A 23469-nucleotide genomic window follows, 5' to 3' on the forward strand; every position below is an offset into this window, starting at 1 on the left:
TGAAGTTGGTGTTATAGAGGTCTAGCCTATTATTTCTTTGTACTTGTGTCAGTCTATATTGTGCGTGAGAACGTGGAACACACTAGCACTATGAAATGAAATCCCCGAGACATTGTGAAAACTTCAATCGGTAAATAACAATTTCTCTGCATCCAATGGATCACAGGACCTGCGGGTCGTGGAAGGTGGTGTCTAGCACCATCTGGTGGTCGCATATGGCAATGAACCCAGCCAAATAATTGGACATGTCAATTAAAGATAAGCATTCGGTACAACTGCATTCAAACGAAAATATCGTAGAACATTCTAGAAAATATACTGCTGCTGGTTATGATTTAATGTTTCTGTCGGTGGGGTTCGACCGGCATGAGCTTGAGCGGTGGACGGAAGCCGCGTGTAGACATCTGCTCACCGGCGGGACGCGAACCCTCACAGATCAGCTAGCGTAGCTCGGTACTGCTTGTATCGTTCACCGGCCCAATACACTCAGATCGATCTCTTGTTATTGATTACGTTGAAGGGATATTAATTGTTCGGGCAGAACTCCTCGTCAGTCTCCAGGAGAGTGATCTCATATCGACCAGGTAAAGCTTTGGCGGTACTTTACATGGAGCTAGGAGCTAGCTCCCGGCTAACCGACCGAGACACGCGTCGGTCGGGATCACAACGTCTGTCTGCGTCTGTACTGTGGAATGCGGTCCAGGTTTAGGATTTCTCCTCCACTGTGTTTGTGTAGTCCCGGTTGTCGAGAACAACGTCCTCTGGTGTGTTAGCTGCTAGCTGCTAGCGGGCTGTGAGGCCGTCCGGCCCGGGGTTCAGTCAGGCTAATAGAGCAGCTAGGGTAGAAACAGCATTAACGCCACACTACATAGTCCTGGGTTATAGTCAGCCAGGGGAACTGACCGCCGCAGCTGACACAGCTGGACGTTGGGTTGCATGGCGGGTAAATCTGTACCGCAGTTTACCTGACAACAAAGGCCCCCTGGTTACCTGGACGTCAAAGTTAATGATGAGTTGAACGATGTGCGGCTATATGAACCAGCAGCTCAGCCTTCAACAGCAGGATTCATCCACATGTCTGTCTGTCTGTACAGGATGGAGTGGCAGCCAGACGAACAGGGTCTGCAGCAAGTTCTTCAGCTGCTGAAGGACTCCCAGTCCCCAGACACCGCAACCCAGAGAGCTGTCCAGGAAGTATCCTAACAGTCTAATGTACACACCTGTCTAATGTACATTACTAACCCCTCTAATGTACACAACTAACCCCTAATGTAAATACCTAACACATCTAATTTAAACACCTAACCCATCGAATGTAGACACTCCAATGGACACACCTGACCCCTAATGTGTTTCATTAGTGATGGGGGGTACTGTGACTGTAGAGATGTGGGGTACAGTGACTAGAGATGTCGGGTACAGTGGTGTTTCATTAGAGATGTCGGGTACAGTGAGTGTGTAGAGATGTGGGGTACCGTGAGAGTGTAGAGATGTGGGGTACAGTGAGTGTTTCATTGGAGTTGTCGGGTACAGTGAGTGTGTAGAGATGTGGGGTACCGTGAGTGTGTCGAGATGTGGGGTACAGTGAGTGTGTAGAGATGTGGGGTACAGAGAGTGTGTAGAGATGTGGGGTACAGTGAGTGTAGAGATGTGGGGTACAGTGAGTGTGTAGAGATGTGAGGTACAGTGAGTGTGTAGAGATGTGGGGTACAGTGAGTGTGTAGAGATGTGGGGTACAGTGAGTGTGTAGAGATGTGGGGTACAGTGAGTGTGTAGAGATGTAGGGTACAGTGAGTGTGTAGAGATGTGGGGTACAGTGAGTGTGTAGAGATGTAGGGTACAGTGAGTGTGTAGAGATGTGGGGTACAGTGAGTGTGTAGAGATGTGGGGTACAGTGAGTGTGTAGAGATGTGGGGTACAGTGAGTGTGTAGAGATGTGGGGTACAGTGAGTGTGTAGAGATGTGGGGTACAGTGAGTGTGTAGAGATGTGGGGTACAGTGAGTGTGTAGAGATGTGGGGTACAGTGAGTGTGTAGAGATGTGGGGTACAGTGAGTGTGTAGAGATGTGAGGTACAGTGAGTGTGTAGATATGTGGGGTACAGTGAGTGTAGATATGTGGGGTACAGTGAGTGTGTAGAGATGTCGGGAACAGTGAGTGTTTCATTAGAGATGTGGGGTACAGTGAGTGTGTTGAGATGTAGGGTACAGTGAGTGTGTAGAGATGTGGGGTACAGTGAGTGTGTAGAGATGTGGGGTACAGTGAGTGTGTAGAGATGTGAGGTACAGTGAGTGTGTAGAGATGTGGGGTACAGTGAGTGTGTAGAGATGTGGGGTACAGTGAGTGTGTAGAGATGTGGGGTACAGTGAGTGTAGAGATGTGGGGTACAGTGAGTGTGTAGATATGTGGGGTACAGTGAGTGTGTAGATATGTGGGGTACAGTGAGTGTGTAGATATGTGGGGTACAGTGAGTGTGTAGAGATGTCGGGTACAGTGAGTGTAGAGATGTGGGGTACAGTGAGTGTGTAGAGATGTGGGGTACAGTGAGTGTAGAGATGTGGGGTACAGTGAGTGTGTTGAGATGTAGGGTACAGTGAGTGTTTCATTAGAGATGTGGGGTACAGTGAGTGTGTAGAGATGTGGGGTACAGTGAGTGTAGAGATGTCGGGAACAGTGAGTGTGTAGAGATGTAGGGTACAGTGAGTGTGTAGAGATGTGGGGTACAGTGAGTGTTTCATTAGAGATGTGGGGTACAGTGAGTGTAGAGATGTGGGGTACAGTGAGTGTGTAGAGATGTGGGGTACAGTGAGTGTGTAGAGATGTGGGGTACAGTGAGTGTGTAGAGATGTGGGGTACAGTGAGTGTGTAGAGATGTAGGGTACAGTGAGTGTGTTGAGATGTAGGGTACAGTGAGTGTGTAGAGATGTGGGGTACAGTGAGTGTGTTGAGATGTAGGGTACAGTGAGTGTGTAGAGATGTAGGGTACAGTGAGTGTTTCATTAGAGATGTGGGGTACAGTGAGTGTGTAGAGATGTGGGGTACAGTGAGTGTGTTGAGATGTAGGGTACAGTGAGTGTTTCATTAGAGATGTGGGGTACAGTGACTGTGTTTTAGCTCCCTTATCCCTTGGTTGAGTTTCTTAACCAAGCCCACAGAAACTCGAACAGCTGAACCAGTTTCCGGACTTCAACAACTATCTCATCTTTGTCTTAACAAGCCTCAAGTCAGAAGGTGTGTCTCTTAAGTACAACTCTATCGCCAAGTATTTAACTCACCTGGAGACTGAACCTGAGGCGTCTATGTCCCCCCCCCCCCCAGATGAGCCGACCCGGTCCCTCAGCGGGCTCATCCTGAAGAACAACGTGAAGGCCCACTACCAGAGCTTCCCCCCCACTGTGGCCGACTTCATCAAGAGGGAATGCCTGAACAACATCGGGGACCCCTCTCCGCTGATCAGAGCCACCATAGGTGAGGGCTGGGAGCTCCGCCCACAGGGAGGGAGGAGGCTGGGAGCTCCGCCCACAGGGAGGAGGCTGGGAGCTCCGCCCACAGGGAGAAGGCGGGCTCCGGGTGGCTCGGGTCCATGTGTCCTTATGTCGCCGGGCGGAAAAGAGCGAGAGCTGTAATCGCTACCAAAAGATTAAAGACTCACCTGTTCAGGGTTCACCTGGACTCTGCAACCCCCCCCCTCCCCTCTTACACACTTATTGTATAGTGTACGTCTTAGCACTTAAAAATAGTACTTGGCATTGTGTAGCATCTTATCCTAGCTATCATCTTGTACGGGAATGGGTTCACCTAGTGATGGTTAGTGCTTGGCACTTGGTTCTATGAACATCCTTACTGTACAGACAGAGATATAGTGTTGTTTCTCTTTCTTCTGACAAATGTGCTTATTGAAATGGCTCTGATTAAAGCGTCAGGTAAGACCCCTAAATGTGAATGTAATGCCCTCTAGTTGATGGTCTGGTGCTCACCTTCTCCTCGCTGTTGTGGTCGGCCAGGTATCCTGATCACCACCATCGCCTCCAAGGGGGAGCTCCAGATGTGGCCGGAGCTGCTGCCTCAGCTCTGCAACCTGCTCAACTCTGAAGACTACAACACCTGCGAGGTCAGACCCAGAGCCTTTATACACCCTGGTCACCACAGTGTAACCCCCCAGAGCCTTTATACACCCTGGTCACCCCAGTGTAACCCCCCAGAGCCTTTATGCACCCTGGTCACCCCAGTGTAACCCCCCAGAGCCTTTATACACCCTGGTCACCCCAGTGTAACCCCCCAGAGCCTTTATGCACCCTGGTCACCCCAGTGTAACCCCCCAGAGCCTTTATACACCCTGGTCACCACAGTGTAACCCCCCAGAGCCTTTATACACCCTGGTCACCCCAGTGTAACCCCCCAGAGCCTTTATACACCCTGGTCACCCCAGTGTAACCCCCCACAGCCTTTATACACCCTGGTCACCCCAGTGTAACCCCCCAGAGCCTTTATACACCCTGGTCACCCCAGTGTAACCCCCCAGAGCCTTTATACACCCTGGTCACCCCAGTGTAACCCCCCAGAGCCTTTATACACCCTGGTCACCCCAGTGTAACCCCCCAGAGCCTTTATACACCCTGGTCACCCCAGTGTAACCCCCCAGAGCCTTTATACACCCTGGTCACCCCAGTGTAACCCCCCAGAGCCTTTATATACCCTGGTCACCCCAGTGTAACCCCCCACAGCCTTTATACACCCTGGTGTATGCAGACTTTGGTTAAACCTTTCAAAGAACGCTGCAGACCACGTTATTGTTGAACATGACGGGTGAATGTTGAACTCTGACCTGTCCCAGCCGGGGGAGCTAAGCTGTTTTCGTCACAGACTAATGAAGTAAAGATCGGGGATATGAAGAGTGAGCGGCACAAAGCCATCACTGACCGGCCGGGCCCGGCAGTCATTGGAGGAATATTACTGATGTGTAAATAATGATCAACTTTCCTGTGGTGGGAGAAGTCGCACCTAAACTCCGCCTACCTGCCCATCATGTGTGACCTCTGACCTCCAGGGCTCGTTCGGGGCGCTGCAGAAGATCTGCGAGGACTCGTCAGAACTCCTGGACAGCGAGGCTCTGAACCGGCCGCTCAACATCATGATCCCCAAGTTCCTGCAGTTCTTCAAGCACTGCAGTCCTAAGATCAGGTAGGCTGAGACACGGCTGCCCCTCCTCCTCCTCCCCATCCTCCTCCTGCTCCTCCTCCCCCTCCTCCTCCTCCCCCTCCTCCTCCTGCTCCTCCTCCCCCTCCTCCCCCCCCTCCTCCTCCTCCCCATCCTCCTCCTGCTCCTCCTCCTCCTCCCCATCCTCCTCCTGCTCCTCCTCCCCCTCCTCCTCCTGCTCCTCCTCCCCCTCCCCCTCCTCCTCCTCCCCCTCCTCCTCCGGCTCCTCCTCCCCCTCCTCCTCCCCCTCCTCCTCTTCCTCCCCCTCCTCCTCCTTCTCCTTCTCCTCCTCCTGCTCCTCCCCCTCCTCCTCCTGCTCCTCCTCCCCCTCCCCCTCCTCCTCCTCCCCCTCCTCCTCCTCCTCCCCCTCCCCCTCCTCCTCCTCCTCCTCCTCCTGCTCCTCCTCCCCCTCCCCCTCCTCCTCCTCCCCCTCCTCCTCCGGCTCCTCCTCCGGCTCCTCCTCCTCCCCCCCCCCTCCTCCTCCCCCTCCTCCTCTTCCTCCCCCTACCACTCCTCCTCCTCCTCCTCCCTCCCCCTCCTCCTCCTGTTCCTCCTCCCCCTCCTGCTCCTCCTCCTCTCCCTCCTCCTCCTCCTCTCCCTCCCCCTCCTCCTCCTCCTCCTCTACCTGATTCATCAGGACCTAACCGGACTTCACCACCTCCTCCTTCCTCCTCAGGTCTTACTGTAACTCGTCTGACTGTAACTCGTCTGACTGTAACTCGTCTGACTGTCACTCCCATCAGGTCCCACGCCATCGCGTGTGTGAACCAGTTCATAATCGGACGCGCCCAGGCTCTGATGGACAACATCGACACCTTCATCGAGGTAGGAGCCCATGACGTAGCGTCTGCCCTCCAGATGTTATGGTTTGTTTTGACGCCCCAGATGTTGCTGGCTGACGCCGGCGCTGGCCTCATTCTAGAGATTACAGCGGCTGTAAGCAGCTTTGGGCTAAAGAAAGAACGCTCAAGTTCAAGATTATCATGTGCTGTAACCGTTTGGAGATGATTATCCAATGTCAGTTTGAGGAAGATGTTAATAGGATGTGATAATGAATGTAATTATTAACGTATTCAGTGTATGCAAGCTCCATGTTTATATATCAGTAATGGAAGGGTTCTGCTATGTTCAGTTATGAACACAGCTGTAGCTGATCGTAATGTACCCCCCCACCTCCTCCTCCTCCACCCCTCTCCTCCACCCCCCCACCTCCTCCTCCACCCCTCTCCTCCACCCCCCCACCTCCTCCTCCCCCCCACCTCCTCCTCCCCCCCTCTCCTCCACCCCCCTACCTCTCCTCCACCCCCCTACCTCTCCTCCACCCCTCTCCTCCACCCCTCTCCTCCTCCCCCCCTCTCCTCCACCCCTCTCCTCCACCCCCCTACCTCTCCTCCTCCACCCCCCTACCTCTCCTCCACCCCTCTCCTCCTCCCCCCCACTCCTCCACCCCTCCCTCCACCCCCCTACCTCTCCTCCACCCCTCTCCTCCACCCCCCTACCTCTCCTCCACCCCCCTACCTCTCCTCCACCCCCCTACCTCTCCTCCACCCCCCTACCTCTCCTCCGGCCCCTCTCCTCCTCCCCCCCACCACCCCCTCCTCTCCTCCACCCCCCACCCTCCTCTCCTCCACCCTCCTCTCCTCCAACCCCCCTCCTCTCCTCCAACCCCCCTCCTCTCCTCCACCCCCCCTCCTCTCCTCCACCTCCCCTCCACCCCCCCTCCTCTCCTCCACCTCCTCTCTCTCCGCCCTCCAGAGCCTGTTTGCGCTGGCCGGTGATGAGGACAGCGAGGTCCGTAAGAACGTGTGCCGGGCGCTGGTCATGCTGCTGGAGGTCCGCATCGACCGCCTCATCCCCCACATGCACAGCATCATCCAGGTGAGACCCCTTTACCTGTAACCTCAGGTGAGACGCCTCTACCTGGAACCTCAGGTGAGACACCTCTACCTGTAACCTCAGGTGAGACACCTCTACCTGTAACCTCAGGTGAGACACCTCTACCTGTAACCTCAGGTGAGACACCTCTACCTGTAACCTCAGGTGAGAAACCTCTACCTGTAACCTCAGGTGAGACACCTTTACCTGTAACCTCAGGTGAGACACCTTTACCTGTAACCTCAGGTGAGACACCTTTACCTGTAACCTCAGGTGAGACACCTTTACCTGTAACCTCAGGTGAGACACCTTTACCTGTAACCTCAGGTGAGACACCTTTACCTGTATCATCAGGTCAGACGGCGCCTTAAAGGGCCGGTGGACCCTAAACAGTAGGGCCTCTTGGGGCCGGTGGACCCTAAACAGTAGGGCCTCTTGGGGCCGGTGCACCCTAAACAGTAGGGCCTCTTAAAGGGCCAGTGGACCCTAAACAGTAGGGCATCTTGGGGCCGGTGGACCCTAAACAGTAGGGCCTCTTGGGGCCGGTGGACCCTAAACAGTAGGGCCTCTTGGGGCCGGTGGACCCTAAACAGTAGGGCCTCTTAAAGGGCCAGTGGACCCTAAACAGTAGGGCCTCTTGGGGCCGGTGGACCCTAAACAGTAGGGCCTCTTGGGGCCGGTGGACCCTAAACAGTAGGGCCTCTTGGGGCCGGTGGACCCTAAACAGTAGGGCCTCTTGGGGCCGGTGGACCCTAAACAGTAGGGCCTCTTAAAGGGCCAGTGGACCCTAAACAGTAGGGCATCTTGGGGCCGGTGGACCCTAAACAGTAGGGCCTCTTAAAGGGCCGGTGGACCCTAAACAGTAGGGCCTCTTGGGGCCGGTGGACCCTAAACAGTAATAATAATAATAATAATACATTTAATTTAGAGGCGCCTTTCAAGACACCCAAGGTCACCTTACATAGCATATAGTCATCATACATTTTTTAAAAAACAACACATTGTCGAAAAAAAAAACAAAAAAACAAAAAAACATAAGCAATAATAAATAAATAAAACAAAAACAAGATAAAAAAACAAAACAAAAAAAACAAACAAAAAAAAAACAGTGGGGTCTCTTGGGGCCGGTGGACCCTAATGAGTAGGGCCTCTTGGGGCCGGTGGACCCTAAACAGTAGGGCCTCTTAAAGGGCCGGTGGACCCTAAACAGTAGGGCCTCTTGGGGCCGGTGGACCCTAAACAGTAGGGCCTCTTAAAGGGCCGGTGGACCCTAAACAGTAGGGCCTCTTGGGGCCGGTGGACCCTAAACAGTAGGGCCTCTTGGGGCCGGTGGACCCTAAACAGTAGGGCCTCTTAAAGGGCCGGTGGACCCTAAACTGTAGGGCCTCTTAAAGGGCCGGTGGACCCTAAACAGTAGGGCCTCTTGGGGCCGGTGGACCCTAAACAGTAGGGCCTCTTAAAGGGCCGGTGGACCCTAAACAGTAGGGCCTCTTGGGGCCGGTGGACCCTAAACAGTAGGGCCTCTTAAAGGGCCGGTGGACCCTAAACAGTAGGGCCTCTTAAAGGGCCGGTGGACCCTAAACAGTAGGGCCTCTTAAAGGGCCGGTGGACCCTAAACAGTAGGGCCTCTTAAAGGGCCGGTGGACCCTAAACAGTAGGGCCTCTTAAAGAGCCGGTGGACCCTAAACAGTAGGGCCTCTTGGGGCCGGTGGACCCTAAACAGTAGGGCCTCTTAAAGAGCCGGTGGACCCTAAACAGTAGGGCCTCTTAAAGGGCCGGTGGACCCTAAACAGTAGGGCCTCTTGGGGCCGCTGGACCCTAAACAGTAGGGCCTCTTGGGGCCGGTGGACCCTAAACAGTAGGGCCTCTTAAAGGGCCGGTGGACCCTAAACAGTAGGTCCTCTTAAAGGGCCGATGGACCCTAAACAGTAGGGCCTCTTGGGGCCGGTGGACCCTAAACAGTAGGGCCTCTTAAAGGGCCGGTGGACCCAGCAGTAGGGCCTCTTAAAGGGCCGGTGGAACCCTAGTCCGTCTCATACGGGGGTCGTAATAGAAGGCGATAAGGAGACGGGGGTTCCCTGGCCCTGGAGGAGGCCTTCAGATGGTGGACCTCTGGACTAGAGCACCTCCCCCCCCTCCCCTGACCGTACCCCCACCCTAAAGGCTTCCCCTCCCCTCCTAGTACATGCTGCAGCGGACCCAGGACCCCGATGAGAACGTGGCGCTGGAGGCCTGTGAGTTCTGGCTGACCCTGGCCGAGCAGCCCATCTGTAAGGAGGCGCTGTCGGGCCACCTGGTCCAGTAAGTCCTAACAGAGACACGTTTAGTTGGGGTGTTGTTGGGTTACTCTCCTGGTTTAAAGCGCTGAACCCTCTTCTCCCCAGGTTGATCCCCATCCTGGTCAACGGGATGAAGTACTCTGAGATCGACATCATCCTCCTCAAGGTGAGGCCTCTGGGCCGTCCGTCCGTCCGTCCGTCTGTCTGTCTGTCTGTCTGTCTGTCTGTGTCTCTCCTCCTCCTCCTTCATGGTGCTCCTCCTCTCTCTCCTCCTCTCCTCTCCTCCTCTCTCTCTCTCCTCACTCCTCTCCTCCTCTCTCACTCCTCACTCCTCTCCTCCTCACTCCTCTCCTCTCCTCCTCTCTCTCTCTCCTCTCCTCCTCTCTCCTCTCTCCAGGGTGACGTGGAGGAGGACGAGGCGGTCCCGGACAGTGAGCAGGACATCAAGCCCCGCTTCCACAAGTCCCGAACCGTCACCCTGCAGCATGAAGGGGGGGAGGGCGAGGAGGGAGAGGAGGGAGACGACGACGACGACGACGACGACGACACCCTGTCCGACTGGAACCTCCGTGAGTCTGAGCCAGCGCCTAGCACCCAAACTACTGACAGATGACACCCAGCTTCTAGCACCCAAACTACTGACAGATGACACCCAGCGCCTAGCACCCTAACTACTGACAGATGACTCCCAGCACCTAGCACCCAAACTACTGACAGATGACACCCAGCGCCTAGCACCCAAACTACTGACAGATGACACCCAGCGCCTAGCACCCTAACTACTGACAGATGACACCCAGCGCCTAGCACCCTAACTACTGACAGATGACACCCAGCACCTAGCACCCAAACTACTGACAGATGACACCCAGCGCCTAGCACCCTAACTACTGACAGATGACTCCCAGCACCTAGCACCCTAACTACTGACAGATGACTCCCAGCACCTAGCACCCAAACTACTGACAGATGACACCCAGCGCCTAGCACCCAAACTACTGACAGATGACACCCAGCGCCTAGCACCCAAACTACTGACAGATGACACCCAGCGCCTAGCACCCAAACTACTGACAGATGACTCCCAGCACCTAGCACCCAAACTACTGACAGATGACACCCAGCGCCTAGCACCCAAACTACTGACAGATGACACCCAGCGCCTAGCACCCTAACTACTGACAGATGACACCCAGCACCTAGCACCCTAACTACTGACAGATGACTCCCAGCACCTAGCACCCTAACTACTGACAGATGACTCCCAGCACCTAGCACCCTAACTACTGACGGATGAAGCGTGGATGTGATGGTTTGTAGCTAACAGGTTCTGTGATGGTTTACCTCAACGTATTGTTGTAGCTAACAGATTCTGTGATGGTTTACCTCAACGTATTGTTGTAGCTAACAGGTTCTGTGATGGTTTACCTCAACGTATTGTTGTAGCTAACAGGTTCTGTGATGGTTTACCTCAACGTATTGTTGTAGTTAACAGGTTCTGTGATGGTTTACCTCAACGTGTTTCAGGGAAGTGTTCGGCAGCGGCGTTGGACGTCCTGGCCAACGTGTTCAGAGACGAGCTGCTGCCCCACCTCCTTCCCCTGCTCAAAGGCCTCCTCTTCCACCACGACTGGGTCATCAAGGAGTCCGGCATCTTGGTGCTGGGGGCCATCGCAGAGGGTGAGATCAACATGGAGCTACACAACAGTAACGTAGAGTTACACAACATAACGCTATAAGACAACATAGAGCTACACAACAGTAACGTAGAGTTACACAACATAACGCTATAAGACAACATGGAGCTACACAACAGTAACGTAGAGTTACACAACATAACGCTATAAGACAACATGGAGCTACACAACAGTAACGTAGTTACACAACATAACGCTATAAGACAACATAGAGCTACACAACAGTAACGTAGAGTTACACAACATAACGCTATAAGACAACATAGAGCTACACAACAGTAACGTAGAGTTACACAACATAACGCTATAAGACAACGTAGAGCTACACAACAGTAACGTAGGGTTACACAACATAACGCTATAAGACAACATAGAGCTACACAACAGTAACGTAGAGTTACACAACATTAACGCTATACAACATAATGCTATAAGACAACATAGAGCTACACAACAGTAACGTAGAGTTACACAACATAATGCTATAAGACAACATAGAGCTACACAACAGTAACGTAGAGTTACACAACATAATGCTATAAGACAACATAACGCTATAAGACAACATAGAGCTACACAACAGTAACGTAGAGTTACACAACATAACGCTATAAGACAACATGGAGCTACACAACAGTAACGTAGAGTTACACAACATAACGCTATAAGACAACATGGAGCTACACAACAGTAACGTAGAGTTACACAACATAACGCTATAAGACAACATAGAGCTACACAACAGTAACGTAGAGTTACACAACATAACGCTATAAGACAACATGGAGCTACACAACAGTAACGTAGAGTTACACAACATAACGCTATAAGACAACATGGAGCTACACAACAGTAACGTAGAGTTACACAACATAACGCTATAAGACAACATAGAGCTACACAACAGTAACGTAGAGTTACACAACATAACGCTATAAGACAACATAGAGCTACACAACACTAACGTAGAGTCTCACAACATAACGCTATGAGACAACATGGAGCTACACAACAGTAACGTAGAGTTACACAACATAACGCTATAAGACAACATAGAGCTACACAACAGTAACGTAGAGTTACACAACATAACGCTATAAGACAACATAGAGCTACACAACAGTAACGTAGAGTCTCACAACATAACGCTATAAGACAACATAGAGCTACACAACAGTAACGTAGAGTTACACAACATAACGCTATAAGACAACAGTCAAACAACATATTGCCTGTAGGATGATTATTATCATGGTTACACAAACGAATGCCTCAATAATGAGTGAGAAGGTTTTTTCAGCTTACATGAACTAAGCTGTGCATAGCTGTGATACTTGGGTAGTATCGGTTCTGCATTGTGGATGGACTCTGAACAGCCTCCCCCTTACCCCCCCACCCCTCCTACGCACTGATTGTATGTCGTACGCCATGGCACTAGCTTAGCATGGGTTAACCTGGTGCTGGTGATCTCTGTTGTACCCGGGGATGGGTTAACCTGGTGCTGGTGAGGGCCTGGTCAGAGATGGACTGTTTCTCTTCCTGCTGCCTGGTGTACTCATTGTGCGTGGCTCTGGATCGGAGCGTCTGCTACGGCCCTGCCTGAAGGAGGGTCTGTGACCACAGCAGTGTCGTCTGTCCCCAGGCTGCATGCAGGGCATGGTGCCTTACCTCCCCGAGCTCATGCCCCACCTCATCCAGTGTCTGTGTGACAAGAAGGCCCTGGTCCGCTCCATCGCCTGCTGGACGCTCAGCCGCTACGCCCACTGGGTGGTGTCCCAGCCCCCCGACGCCCACCTCAAGCCCCTCATGACCGAGCTGCTCAAACGCATCCTGGACGGGAACAAGAGGGTGCAGGAGGCCGCATGCAGGTAGGGGGGAGGGGAGTGCACGGAGTTGGTCCCCTACCTCAGCTTCAGGCCCTGGTCCTGGTCCTGGTCTAGGTCCGTATCCGGGTCCTGGTCCTGGTCCTGGTCATGATCCTGGTCCTGATCTAGGTCCGGGTCCTGGTCCTGGTCCTGATCTAGGTCCGGATCCGTACCCGAGTCTTGGTCCTGGTCCTGATCTAGGTCCGGGTCCTGGTCCTGGTCCTGATCTAGGTCCGGGTCCTGGTCCTGGTCCTGGTCCTGATCTAGGTCCGGGTCCTGGTCCTGATCTAGGTCCGGATCCGTATCCGAGTCCTGGTCCTGGTCCTGGTCCTGGTCCTGATCTAGGTCTGGGTCCTGGTCCTGGTCCTGGTCCTGGTCCTGATCTAGGTCCGGGTCCTGGTCCTGGTCCTGGTCCTGATCTAGGTCCGGATCCGTATCTGAGTCCTGGTCCTGGTCCTGGTCCTGGTCCTGGTCCTGATCTAGGTCCGTATCCGGTTCCGGGCCTGGTCCCGGTCCCGGTCCCGGTCCTGGTCCCGGTCCTGGGTCCCGGTTCCGGTCCCGGTCCCGGTGCTGGTCCTGGGTCCCGGTCCCGGTGCCGGTCCTGGTCTTACCCTGTGTCCCCCCCAGTGCGTTCGCCACCCTGGAGGAGGAGGCGTGCACGGAGCTGGTCCCCTACCTCAGCTTCATCCTGGACACGCTGGTGTTCGCCTTCGGGAAGTACCAGCACAAGAACCTGCTGATCCTGTACGACGCCATCGGGACCCTGGCCGACTCAGTGGGCCACCACCTCAACCAGCCGGTGAGCAGTGACCTCTGACCTTTACTGACCTCAACCAGCCGGTGAGCAGTGACCTCTGACCTTTACTGACCTCAACCAGCCGGTGAGCAGTGACCTTTGACCTTTACTGACCCAACCAGCCGGTGAGCAGTGACCTCTGACCTTTACTGACCACCCCCTCAACCCGCCGGTGAGCAGTGACCTCTGACCTTTACTGACCTCAACCAGCCGGCGAGCAGTGACCTCTGACCTCAACCAGCCGGTGAGCAGTGACCTCTGACCTTTACTGACCACCCCCTCAACCCGCCGGTGAGCAGTGACCTCTGACCTTTACTGACCACCACCTCAACCCGCCGGTGGGTGATGACCTCTGACCTCTTCCTCATCTGAGGGCCCTTGGACCCCCGCCATGACCTCTGACCTCTGCCCTGCTGCAGGAGTACATCCAGAAGCTGATGCCGCCACTGATCGCCAAGTGGAACGAGCTGAAGGACGAGGACAAGGACCTGTTCCCTCTGCTGGAGTGCCTGAGCTCGGTGGCCACGGCCCTGCAGAGCGGCTTCCTGCCCTACTGCGAGCCTGTGTACCAGCGCTGCGTGACGCTGGTGCAGAAGACCCTGGCCCAGGCCATGGTGAGCGGGGCTCAGCTGGGGCTCTTAGGGTTATTCTTTCTGTCCTGATAGATGCTCAATTCCACCTTTTAAAAGGGTCCTGTTAGCTTGGGATTAGGTGCCACCATTTATTTTTTGAAATATTTTAAACCATTTAAGATATTCTACTTTTAAAAAATGTTCCCAATGGTAGAGCCGTCAGATATCTCTAAACAGTCATCATATCTTTTATACTTTTTTCAGAATCAAGTATAATGTCATAGGCCTCATATATATTCAGTTGGTCTCATTGACCTCCATTGAGGCTCGAGCGTGATGACGGCACCCTGAGGTTCCCCTGTCTCCCATGGTCCTCACCCCCTGGTTCTCCTGTCTCCCCTGTTCCTCACCCCCTGGTTCCCCTGTCTCCCATGTTCCTAACCCCCTGGTTCCCCTGTCTCCCCTGTTCCTCACCCCCTGGTTCTCCTGTCTCCCCTGTTCCTCACCCCCTGGTTCCCCTGTCTCCCCTGTTCCACACCCTGAGGTTCCCCTGTCTCCCCTGTTCCTCACCCCCTGGTTCCCCTGTCTCCGATGTTCCTCACCCCCTGGTTCCCCTGTCTCCCCTGTTCCTCACCCCCTGGTTCTCCTGTCTCCCATGTTCCTCACCCCCTGATTCTCCTGTCTCCCATGTTCCTCACCCCCTGGTTCTCCTGTCTCCCCTGTTCCACACCCTGAGGTTCCCCTGTCTCCCATGTTCCTCACCCCCTGGTTCCCCTGTCTCCCATGTTCCTCACCCCGTTGTTCTCCTGTTCCTCACCCTGAGGTTCTCCTTGTTAAGCTGTTCCTCTGGGAGGTTCTCCTTGTTAAGCTGTTCCTCTGGGAGGTTCTCCTTGTCAAGCTGTTCTTCTGTGAGGTTCTCCTTGTTAAGCTGTTCTCCTGTGAGGTTCTCCTTGTTAAGCTGTTCCTCTGGGAGGTTCTCCTTGTTAAGCTGTTCCTCTGCGTGTTTCTCCTTGTTAAGCTGTTCCTCTGCGTGGTTCTCCTTGTTAAGCTGTTCTCCTGCGTGGTTCTCCTTGTTAAGCTGTTCCCCTGTGAGGTTCTCCTTGTTAAGCTGTTCCTCTGTGAGGTTCTCCTTGTTAAGCTGTTCCTCTGCGTGGTTCTCCTTGTTAAGCTGTTCCTCTGGGAGGTTCTCCTTGTCAAGCTGTTCCTCTCGGAGGTTCTCCTTGTTAAGCTGTTCCTCTGTGAGATTCTCCTTGTTAAGCTGTTCCTCTGCGTGGTTCTCCTTGTTAAGCTGTTCCTCTGGGAGGTTCTCCTTGTCAAGCTGTTCCTCTGGGAGGTTCTCCTTGTTAAGCTGTTCCTCTGGGAGGTTCTCCTTGTTAAGCTGTTCCTCTGGGAGGTTCTCCTTGTCAAGCTGTTCCTCTGGGAGGTTCTCCTTGTTAAGCTGTTCCTCTGGGAGGTTCTCCTTGTTAAGCTGTTCCTCTGGGAGGTTCTCCTTGTTAAGCTGTTCCTCTGGGAGGTTCTCCTTGTTAAGCTGTTCCTCTGCGTGGTTCTCCTCGTCTCAGATGTACAGCCAGCAGCCGGACCAGTACGAGGCCCCAGATAAGGACTTCATGATCGTGGCCCTGGACCTGCTGAGTGGGCTGGCTGAGGGTCTGGGGGCCCACGTGGACACGCTGGTGGCCCGCAGCAACATCATGACCCTGCTGTTCCAGTGCATGCAGGTGAGCGGGGAGGGGGGGCAGCCTGAAGAGCAACTCCATTGATTAGTTAAATCTGACCTGGACCCTGATCACTGTAGACAGAGCAAGACGTCTGGACACCAATACAACAGGGTGTGTGTATCAAATACAACAGGGTGTGTGTATCAAATACAACAGGGTGTGTGTATCAAATACAACAGGGTGTGTGTATCAAATACAACAGGGTGTGTGTATCAAATACAACAGGGTGTGTGTATCAAATACAACGGGGGGGGGGGGGGGGTTGTGTGTATCAAATACAACACGGTGTGTATCAGAGCCTCTCTCCCCCTCTCAGGACACCATGCCCGAGGTGAGGCAGAGCTCCTTCGCTCTGCTGGGAGATCTGACCAAGGCTTGCTTCCTGCACGTCAAACCCTGCATCGGTAACGCACGCGCACGCGCACACGCACACGCACACGCACTCTTCACGCCGCGGCAGCTACATAGCATTGTGACCTCATAGCAGCCCCACATAGTGTAGGCTCCTAATAAATCCAAGGATAAAGAAGACCGCGTACAATGAGCAAAGATCAACCATGTAGGATCAACCATGCGACATTTTCTTCAATAAACGAAGCTTTCGCCGTTGTCCAGAAATACCTCGTGGATATTGTGTTTGTTTATTATCCCCCTGTCTCACGGAAGTGTGATTCTGTCGACCAATCAACGGCTGGCGTGTGTAGCTCCAACTTGCCGGCACCCTTTCAGGCGTCTCAGATGTCCCTGAAGGTCGCGGATCTAACATTAGTTCGGCATTACATTAATTAACTCGCACGCCAGTTTTATTTATTTTGTACCGTGTATTCTCTGTGTTAGTAACGGCGACGTCCGTACCGATCGGTTCAATACGTGTATCGATACACCCCGAACACACACGGCTGGTTGATAACCCCCCCCCCATGCGTTCCTCTGACCTCTGACCCCTCTGTGCCCCCCAGCTGAGTTCATGCCCATCCTGGGCACCAACCTGAACCCCGAGTTCATCTCGGTGTGTAACAACGCCACCTGGGCCATCGGAGAGGTGTGCATGCAGATGGGTACGACATGCGTGTTCTGGTCCAGTCCGCCGCCGCCTCTTTGGTTCCTCTTTGGTTCCTCTTTGGTTCCTCTTTGGTTCCTCTTTGGTTCTTCTTTGGTTCCTCTTTGGTTCCTCTTTGGTTCTTCTTTGGTTCTTCTTTGGTTCTTCTTTGGTTCTATGTCGTTTGATTGTTAATTTGAATATTATTATTATTATTATACCCAGTTCTAACCCCCTGCCTCAACTCTCTTTCTGTCTCCTCCCTCTCCCCCTCTCCCCCCCTCTCTCCCCCCTCTCTCTCTCCCCCCTCTCTTTCCCCTCTCCCCCTCTCTCTCCAGGTGTGGAGATGCAGCCGTACGTAGCGATGGTCCTCAACCAGCTGGTGGAGATCATCAACCGACCAAACACACCCAAGACCCTGCTGGAGAACACTGGTACTCCCTCCCTCCCTCCCTCCCTCCCTCCCTCCCTCCCTCCCTCCCTCCCTCCCTCCCTCCCTCCCCCCCTCAGTCCCTCCCTCCCTCCCTCCCTCCCTCCCTCCCTCCCTCCCTCCCTCCCCCCCTCAGTCCCTCAGTCCCTCCCTCAGTCCCACCCTCCCTCCCCCCCCCCCCTAAGTCCCTCCCTCCCCCCTCAGTCCCTCTCTCCCCCCCTCAATCCCTCGCTCCCTCCCTCAGTCCCTCCCTCCCCCCCTCAGTCCCTCCCTCAGTCCCTCCCTCCCTCAGTCCCTCCCTCAGTCCCTCCCTCCCTCCCTCAGTCCCTCCCTCCCCCCCTCAGTCCCTCCCTCAGTCCCTCCCTCCCTCCCTCAGTCCCACCCTCCCTCCCTCCCCCCCTCAGTCCCTCTCTCCCCCCCTCAATCCCTCGCTCCCTCCCTCAGTCCCTCCCTCCCCCCCTCAGTCCCTCCCTCAGTCCCTCCCTCCCTCAGTCCCTCCCTCCCTCAGTCCCTCCCTCCCCCCCTCAGTCCCTCTCTCCCCCCCTCAATCCCTCGCTCCCTCCCTCAGTGCCTCCCTCCCCCCCTCAGTCCCTCCCTCAGTCCCTCCCTCCCTCAGTCCCTCCCTCAGTCCCTCCCTCAGTCCCTCCCTCCCTCAGTCCCTCCCTCAGTCCCTCCCTCCCTCAGTCCCTCCCTCAGTCCCTCCCTCCCTCCCTCAGTCCCTCCCTCCATTCCTCCCTCTGGGTGACCTGTGTCCCTGGGGGTGACCTGTGACCCTGGGGGTGACCTGTGACCCCGGGGGTGACCTGTGATCCCGGGGGTGACCTGTGACCCCCTGGGTGACCTGTGACCCCCTGGGTGACCTGTGACCCTCTGGGTGACCTGTGACCCCCTGGGTGACCTGTGACCTGTGTCTCCTCAGCCATCACCATCGGGCGGCTAGGCTACGTGTGTCCCCAGGAGGTGGCTCCCCTGCTGCCTCAGTTCATCAGGCCCTGGTGAGTCTCTCTTCCTCTTCCTCCTCTTCCTCCTCCCTGATACGAGGACTTGATACGTGAGTTTGAAGAGCCAGTGAGCCCACTTTTCCAGCGGGAATCGAAAAAGATGTGATTTAAAAAAAGGCTTGTTTGACTGAGAGTCCTCTTAAAGAGGGTGCTTGTTATCGCCATGGTTATGAGTGATGTTGTGTAAGAAATGCTCAACACACTACAGCGTTACTGTGCGTTCACACCAAGCGCGATCCCATACAAAGGGATCGTAGAGACGCGAATCGGGCAAATTTTTCGCGAGAGAAAACAGGCGACAAGTTTTGATTTGTCGTGCCACACTTTCGCCGTGCACAGGCGAGCGCGTTCACGAGGATTTGTGGCGCGACAAATTCGCTTGAGTTGAAATATTTGAATTTTGACGCAAATTTCGTGTTATGACAGCCAATCAGCGTTCAACAGCGTGGCCACTGGGTCACATGTGTAACGTAACAGCAAATCAGCGTTCAACCGTCAAACTCAGTGCAGTGAAGTCCGGGGTCCACTGCCGCATGGAGGAGAAAGTGATTGTTGCCGTTTGTGACTCCGGGAACTCTATATATAATAGTATATAATATAATATTTGTATATATAATATCACGGCCAAAAGCTCTGTGCGCCTCCGGACGGCCGTAGCGGGGAGCTCTCATAGGGATTGGGCTTCTCGGGGTTTGTTTACTGGCGTTGCTATGTTTCCGGCTTGTGTGTTCCAACGGTTTATTAGGTAGGCCTAACTTATAAATCTGTCTATTCAATACTTCATTCACTGCCTCTTCCGTGGTCAACCTCTTAAGCTCGAGGGTCCCCATATTTGGGGTCTCTCGATCACTCTCGCAGCAAAAGGCATGCAACACTGCCCTTATTGTGTAGAAATATTCATACTGCACATCAAATTAAACATGAGAAACTCCACTACATTCACATATAAGTAATTTTTATGCACACCAAACAGAACTCAAACGCCAAGCATATTAGTGATCAAATATCGAAATCTGAATAGCGTCAGAAAGTCAACCCACTCTCCACATTTCCATTGCTACCGCAGCGATACTTCATTGTACACATACAAATGTCATCTCAAATGAAAGGTACCACTGTCAAGGCCCTACGATAAAAACTCAGTGAACCAGCAGCCAAAGAATACAAAGGTATACAACCACTTATTTACAGCAAATAACATAAATTCTGTCTTACCTTTGCAATTTTTTTGATGAAAAGTTGTACTTGAGAGGTTAGCCCAACCCACACTCGGCCCACACGCCCAGACGCCGCCCCCCTCAGTCCCTCCTCTCTCTCTCTCCTCAGGTGTACGTCTCTGCGTAACATCAGGGACAACGAGGAGAAGGACTCTGCGTTCCGCGGGATCTGCATGATGATTGGAGTGAACCCGGGCGGCGTGGTCCAGGTAAGAGGAGCTCAGAGGAGGTGGTCCCTGGTACTGATGGTATGAGGAGGAGCTCAGAGGAGGTGGTCCCTGGTACTGATGGTATGAGGAGCTCAGAGGAGGTGGTCCCAGGTACTGATGGTATGAGGAGCTCAGAGGAGGTGGTCCCTGGTACTGATGGTATGAGGAGCTCAGAGGAGGTGGTCCCTGGTACTGATGGTATGAGGAGGAGCTCAGAGGAGGTGGTCCCTGGTACTGATGGTATGAGGAGCTCAGAGGAGGTGGTCCCTGGTACTGATGGTATGAGGAGGAGCTCAGAGGAGGTGGTCCCTGGTACTGATGGTATGAGGAGCTCAGAGGAGGTGGACCCTGGTACTGATGGTATGAGGAGGAGCTCAGAGGAGGTGGTCCCTGGTACTGATGGTATGAGGAGGAGGTGGTCCCTGGTACTGATGGTATGAGGAGGAGCTCAGAGGAGGTGGTCCCTGGTACTGATGGTATGAGGAGCTCAGAGGAGGTGGTCCCTGGTACTGATGGTATGAGGAGGAGCTCAGAGGAGGTGGTCCCTGGTACTGATGGTATGAGGAGGAGCTCAGAGGAGGTGGTCCCTGGTACTGATGGTATGAGGAGCTCAGAGGAGGTGGTCCCTGGTACTGATGGTATGAGGAGGAGCTCAGAGGAGGTGGTCCCTGGTACTGATGGTATGAGGAGGAGCTCAGAGGAGGTGGTCCCTGGTACTGATGGTATGAGGAGCTCAGAGGAGGTGGTCCCTGGTACTGATGGTATGAGGAGGAGCTCAGAGGAGGTGGTCCCTGGTACTGATGGTATGAGGAGGAGCTCAGAGGAGGTGGTCCCTGGTACTGATGGTATGAGGAGGAGCTCAGAGGAGGTGGTCCCTGGTACTGATGGTATGAGGAGGAGCTCAGAGGAGGTGGTCCCTGGTACTGATGGTATGAGGAGGTGGTCCCAGGTACTGATGGTATGAGGAGCTCAGAGGAGGTGGTCCCTGGTACTGATGGTATGAGGAGCTCAGAGGAGGTGGTCCCTGGTACTGATGGTATGAGGAGGAGCTCAGAGGAGGTGGTCCCTGGTACTGATGGTATGAGGAGGAGCTCAGAGGAGGTGGTCCCTGGTACTGATGGTATGAGGAGGAGCTCAGAGGAGGTGGTCCCTGGTACTGATGGTATGAGGAGCTCAGAGGAGGTGGTCCCTGGTACTGATGGTATGAGGAGCTCAGAGGAGGTGGTCCCTGGTACTGATGGTATGAGGAGCTCAGAGGAGGTGGTCCCTGGTACTGATGGTATGAGGAGGAGCTCAGAGGAGGTGGTCCCTGGTACTGATGGTATGAGGAGCTCAGAGGAGGTGGTCCCTGGTACTGATGGTATGAGGAGGAGCTCAGAGGAGGTGGTCCCTGGTACTGATGGTATGAGGAGCTCAGAGGAGGTGGTCCCTGGTACTGATGGTATGAGGAGGAGCTCAGAGGAGGTGGTCCCTGGTACTGATGGTATGAGGAGGAGCTCAGAGGAGGTGGTCCCAGGTACTGATGGTATGAGGAGCTCAGAGGAGGTGGTCCCTGGTACTGATGGTATGAGGAGGAGCTCAGAGGAGGTGGTCCCTGGTACTGATGGTATGAGGAGCTCAGAGGAGGTGGTCCCTGGTACTGATGGTATGAGGAGCTCAGAGGAGGTGGTCCCTGGTACTGATGTGTAGCCGCTGACTCCGCCTCTTCCTGTCAGGACTTCATCTTCTTCTGCGACGCCGTGGCCTCCTGGGTCAACCCCAAGGACGACCTCAGGGACATGTTCTACAAGGTGGGTCTGACCTCCAGGCTAACCGGGAGGCACGCTGCTGGGGGGCGCACTCCCCCTCCCCCCCTCTCATCGCTCCTCTCCCCCTCAGATCCTCCACGGCTTCAAGGAGCAGGTGGGAGACGAGAACTGGCAGCAGTTCTCGGAGCAGTTCCCCCCCCTCCTGAAGGAACGACTGGCAGCCTGCTACGGAGTTTAGAGCTTCCACCACACCCAGAGGTATGACCCCCACCCAGAGGCAAGACCCCCAGCCAGAGATAAGACCCCCCACCACCCAGAGGCAAGACCCCCAGCCAGAGATATGACCCCCAGCCAGAGATAAGACCCCCAGCCAGAGATAAGACCCCCAGCCAGAGATAAGACCCCCCCCACCACCCAGAGATAAGACCCCCCCCACCCAGAGGTACGACCCCCCCCACCCAGAGGTACGACCCCCAGCCAGAGATAAGACCCCCACCACCCAGAGATAAGACCCCCCCCAGCCAGAGATAAGACCCCCACCCAGAGATAAGACCCCCCACCACCCAGAGATAAGACCCCCCACCACCCAGAGATAAGACCCCCAGCCAGAGATAAGACCCCCACCCAGAGATAACACCCCCCCCACCCAGAGATAAGACCCCCACCCAGAGATAAGACCCCCCCAGCCAGAGATAAGACCCCCCCAGCCAGAGATAAGACCCCCCCAGCCAGAGATAAGACCCCCCCAGCCAGAGATAAGACCCCCCCCCAGCCAGAGATAAGACCCCCCCCCAGCCAGAGATAAGACCCCCCCACCCAGAGATAAGAACCCCACCACCACCCAGAGATAAGACCCCCCCCCCCCACCACCCAGAGATAAGACCCCCCCCCACCCAGAGATAAGACCCCCCCCCACCACCCAGAGATAAGACCCCCCCCATCCAGAGATAAGACCCCCCCACCCAGAGATAAGACCCCCAGCCAGAGATAAGACCCCCCACCACCCAGACGCAAGCCCCCCCACCACCCAGAGGCTAGACCCCCCACCACCCCCACCCAGAGGTAAGACCCCCCACCACCCCCACCCAGAGATAAGACCCCCAGCCAGAGATAAGACCCCCACCACCCAGAGGTAAGACCCCCCCTCCTCCCCCTCCCCTCTCCCCCTCCTCCTCCCTCCCCCTCCTCCCCCTCCTCCTCCTCCCACTCCTCCCCCTCCCCTCTCCCCCTCCTCCTCCCTCCTCCCACTCCTCCCTCCCCCTCCTCCTCCTCCCACTCCTCCCTCCTCCCCCTCCCTCCTCCCCCTCCCTCCTCCCCCTCCCTCCTCCCCCTCCCTCCTCCCCCTCCCTCCTCCTCCTCCCACTCCTCCCCTCTCCCCCTCCTCCCCTCCTCCCTCCTCCTCCTCCCACTCCTCCCTCTTCCTCCTCGATGCTCCTGATCTTGTATCTTCTCTGTTTTCTATTCCATGTTCTTGTGGCTCCAACCTGTCTCACCTCCTGTCTCACTCCTGTCTCACCTCCTCCCTCCGTCTGTGTGTTGCAGGTGAGCCAGAACGAGGAGGGTGAAACTCATCCATCTGTGTATTGCACTGCCCTGATCTGGGGGGGAGAGGGGTGCTATTGGCCGCTCCCCCTGACGGACAGCCCCCACGCCCTATGTGTGTGTCCATAGAGGGAGGGAGGGCGGGAGGGGGGGAGGGACAGGGACGCCTCTAGATTCACTAGGGACCCGACACAGAACAACCAAACTACCAGCTTAGGGACAGCTAGAGGGAGACGGGTCTAGAGGGACAGACAGGCTGCAGGGACAGACAGGTTAGACATGTTGA

At 54.9% G+C, this 23469-nt stretch overlaps 1 protein-coding gene across 1 annotated transcript; it reads left to right on the forward strand.

Moving 5' to 3' along the window:
- Window positions 1–240: 240 nt before the first annotated feature.
- On the forward strand, window positions 241–23308 carry tnpo2b (transportin 2b). The gene is made up of 24 exons (XM_056587154.1): window positions 241–584; window positions 1095–1194; window positions 3155–3230; window positions 3318–3467; window positions 4004–4110; window positions 5047–5180; window positions 5939–6020; window positions 6951–7073; window positions 9253–9371; window positions 9455–9515; window positions 9747–9918; window positions 10877–11029; window positions 12689–12914; window positions 13539–13710; window positions 14127–14321; window positions 15839–15997; window positions 16314–16401; window positions 16957–17055; window positions 17375–17470; window positions 18386–18461; window positions 19794–19893; window positions 21609–21683; window positions 21772–21899; window positions 23184–23308. The coding sequence occupies exons 2-23, from the start codon at window positions 1096–1098 to the stop codon at window positions 21877–21879; spliced, it is 2670 nt and encodes an 889-aa protein (XP_056443129.1). The 5' UTR covers window positions 241–584; window position 1095; the 3' UTR covers window positions 21880–21899; window positions 23184–23308.
- The last annotated feature ends 161 nt before the right edge of the window (window positions 23309–23469 follow it).

The sequence above is a fragment of the Gadus chalcogrammus genome, chromosome 3 (genome assembly GCF_026213295.1).
Source record: "Gadus chalcogrammus isolate NIFS_2021 chromosome 3, NIFS_Gcha_1.0, whole genome shotgun sequence".
NCBI lineage: Eukaryota > Metazoa > Chordata > Actinopteri > Gadiformes > Gadidae > Gadus > Gadus chalcogrammus.

Excerpts from the sequence above, each read along its gene's own strand:
- tnpo2b (XM_056587154.1), top strand. The coding sequence starts at position 1,096 with ATGGAGTGGCAGCCAGACGAACAGGGTCTGCAGCAAGTTCTTCAGCTG. Across the intron at positions 15,998-16,313 it reads TGCTGTTCCAGTGCATGCAG|GACACCATGCCCGAGGTGAG; the intron begins GTGAGCGGGGAG and ends TCCCCCTCTCAG. Across the intron at positions 17,471-18,385 it reads GACCCTGCTGGAGAACACTG|CCATCACCATCGGGCGGCTA; the intron begins GTACTCCCTCCC and ends GTGTCTCCTCAG.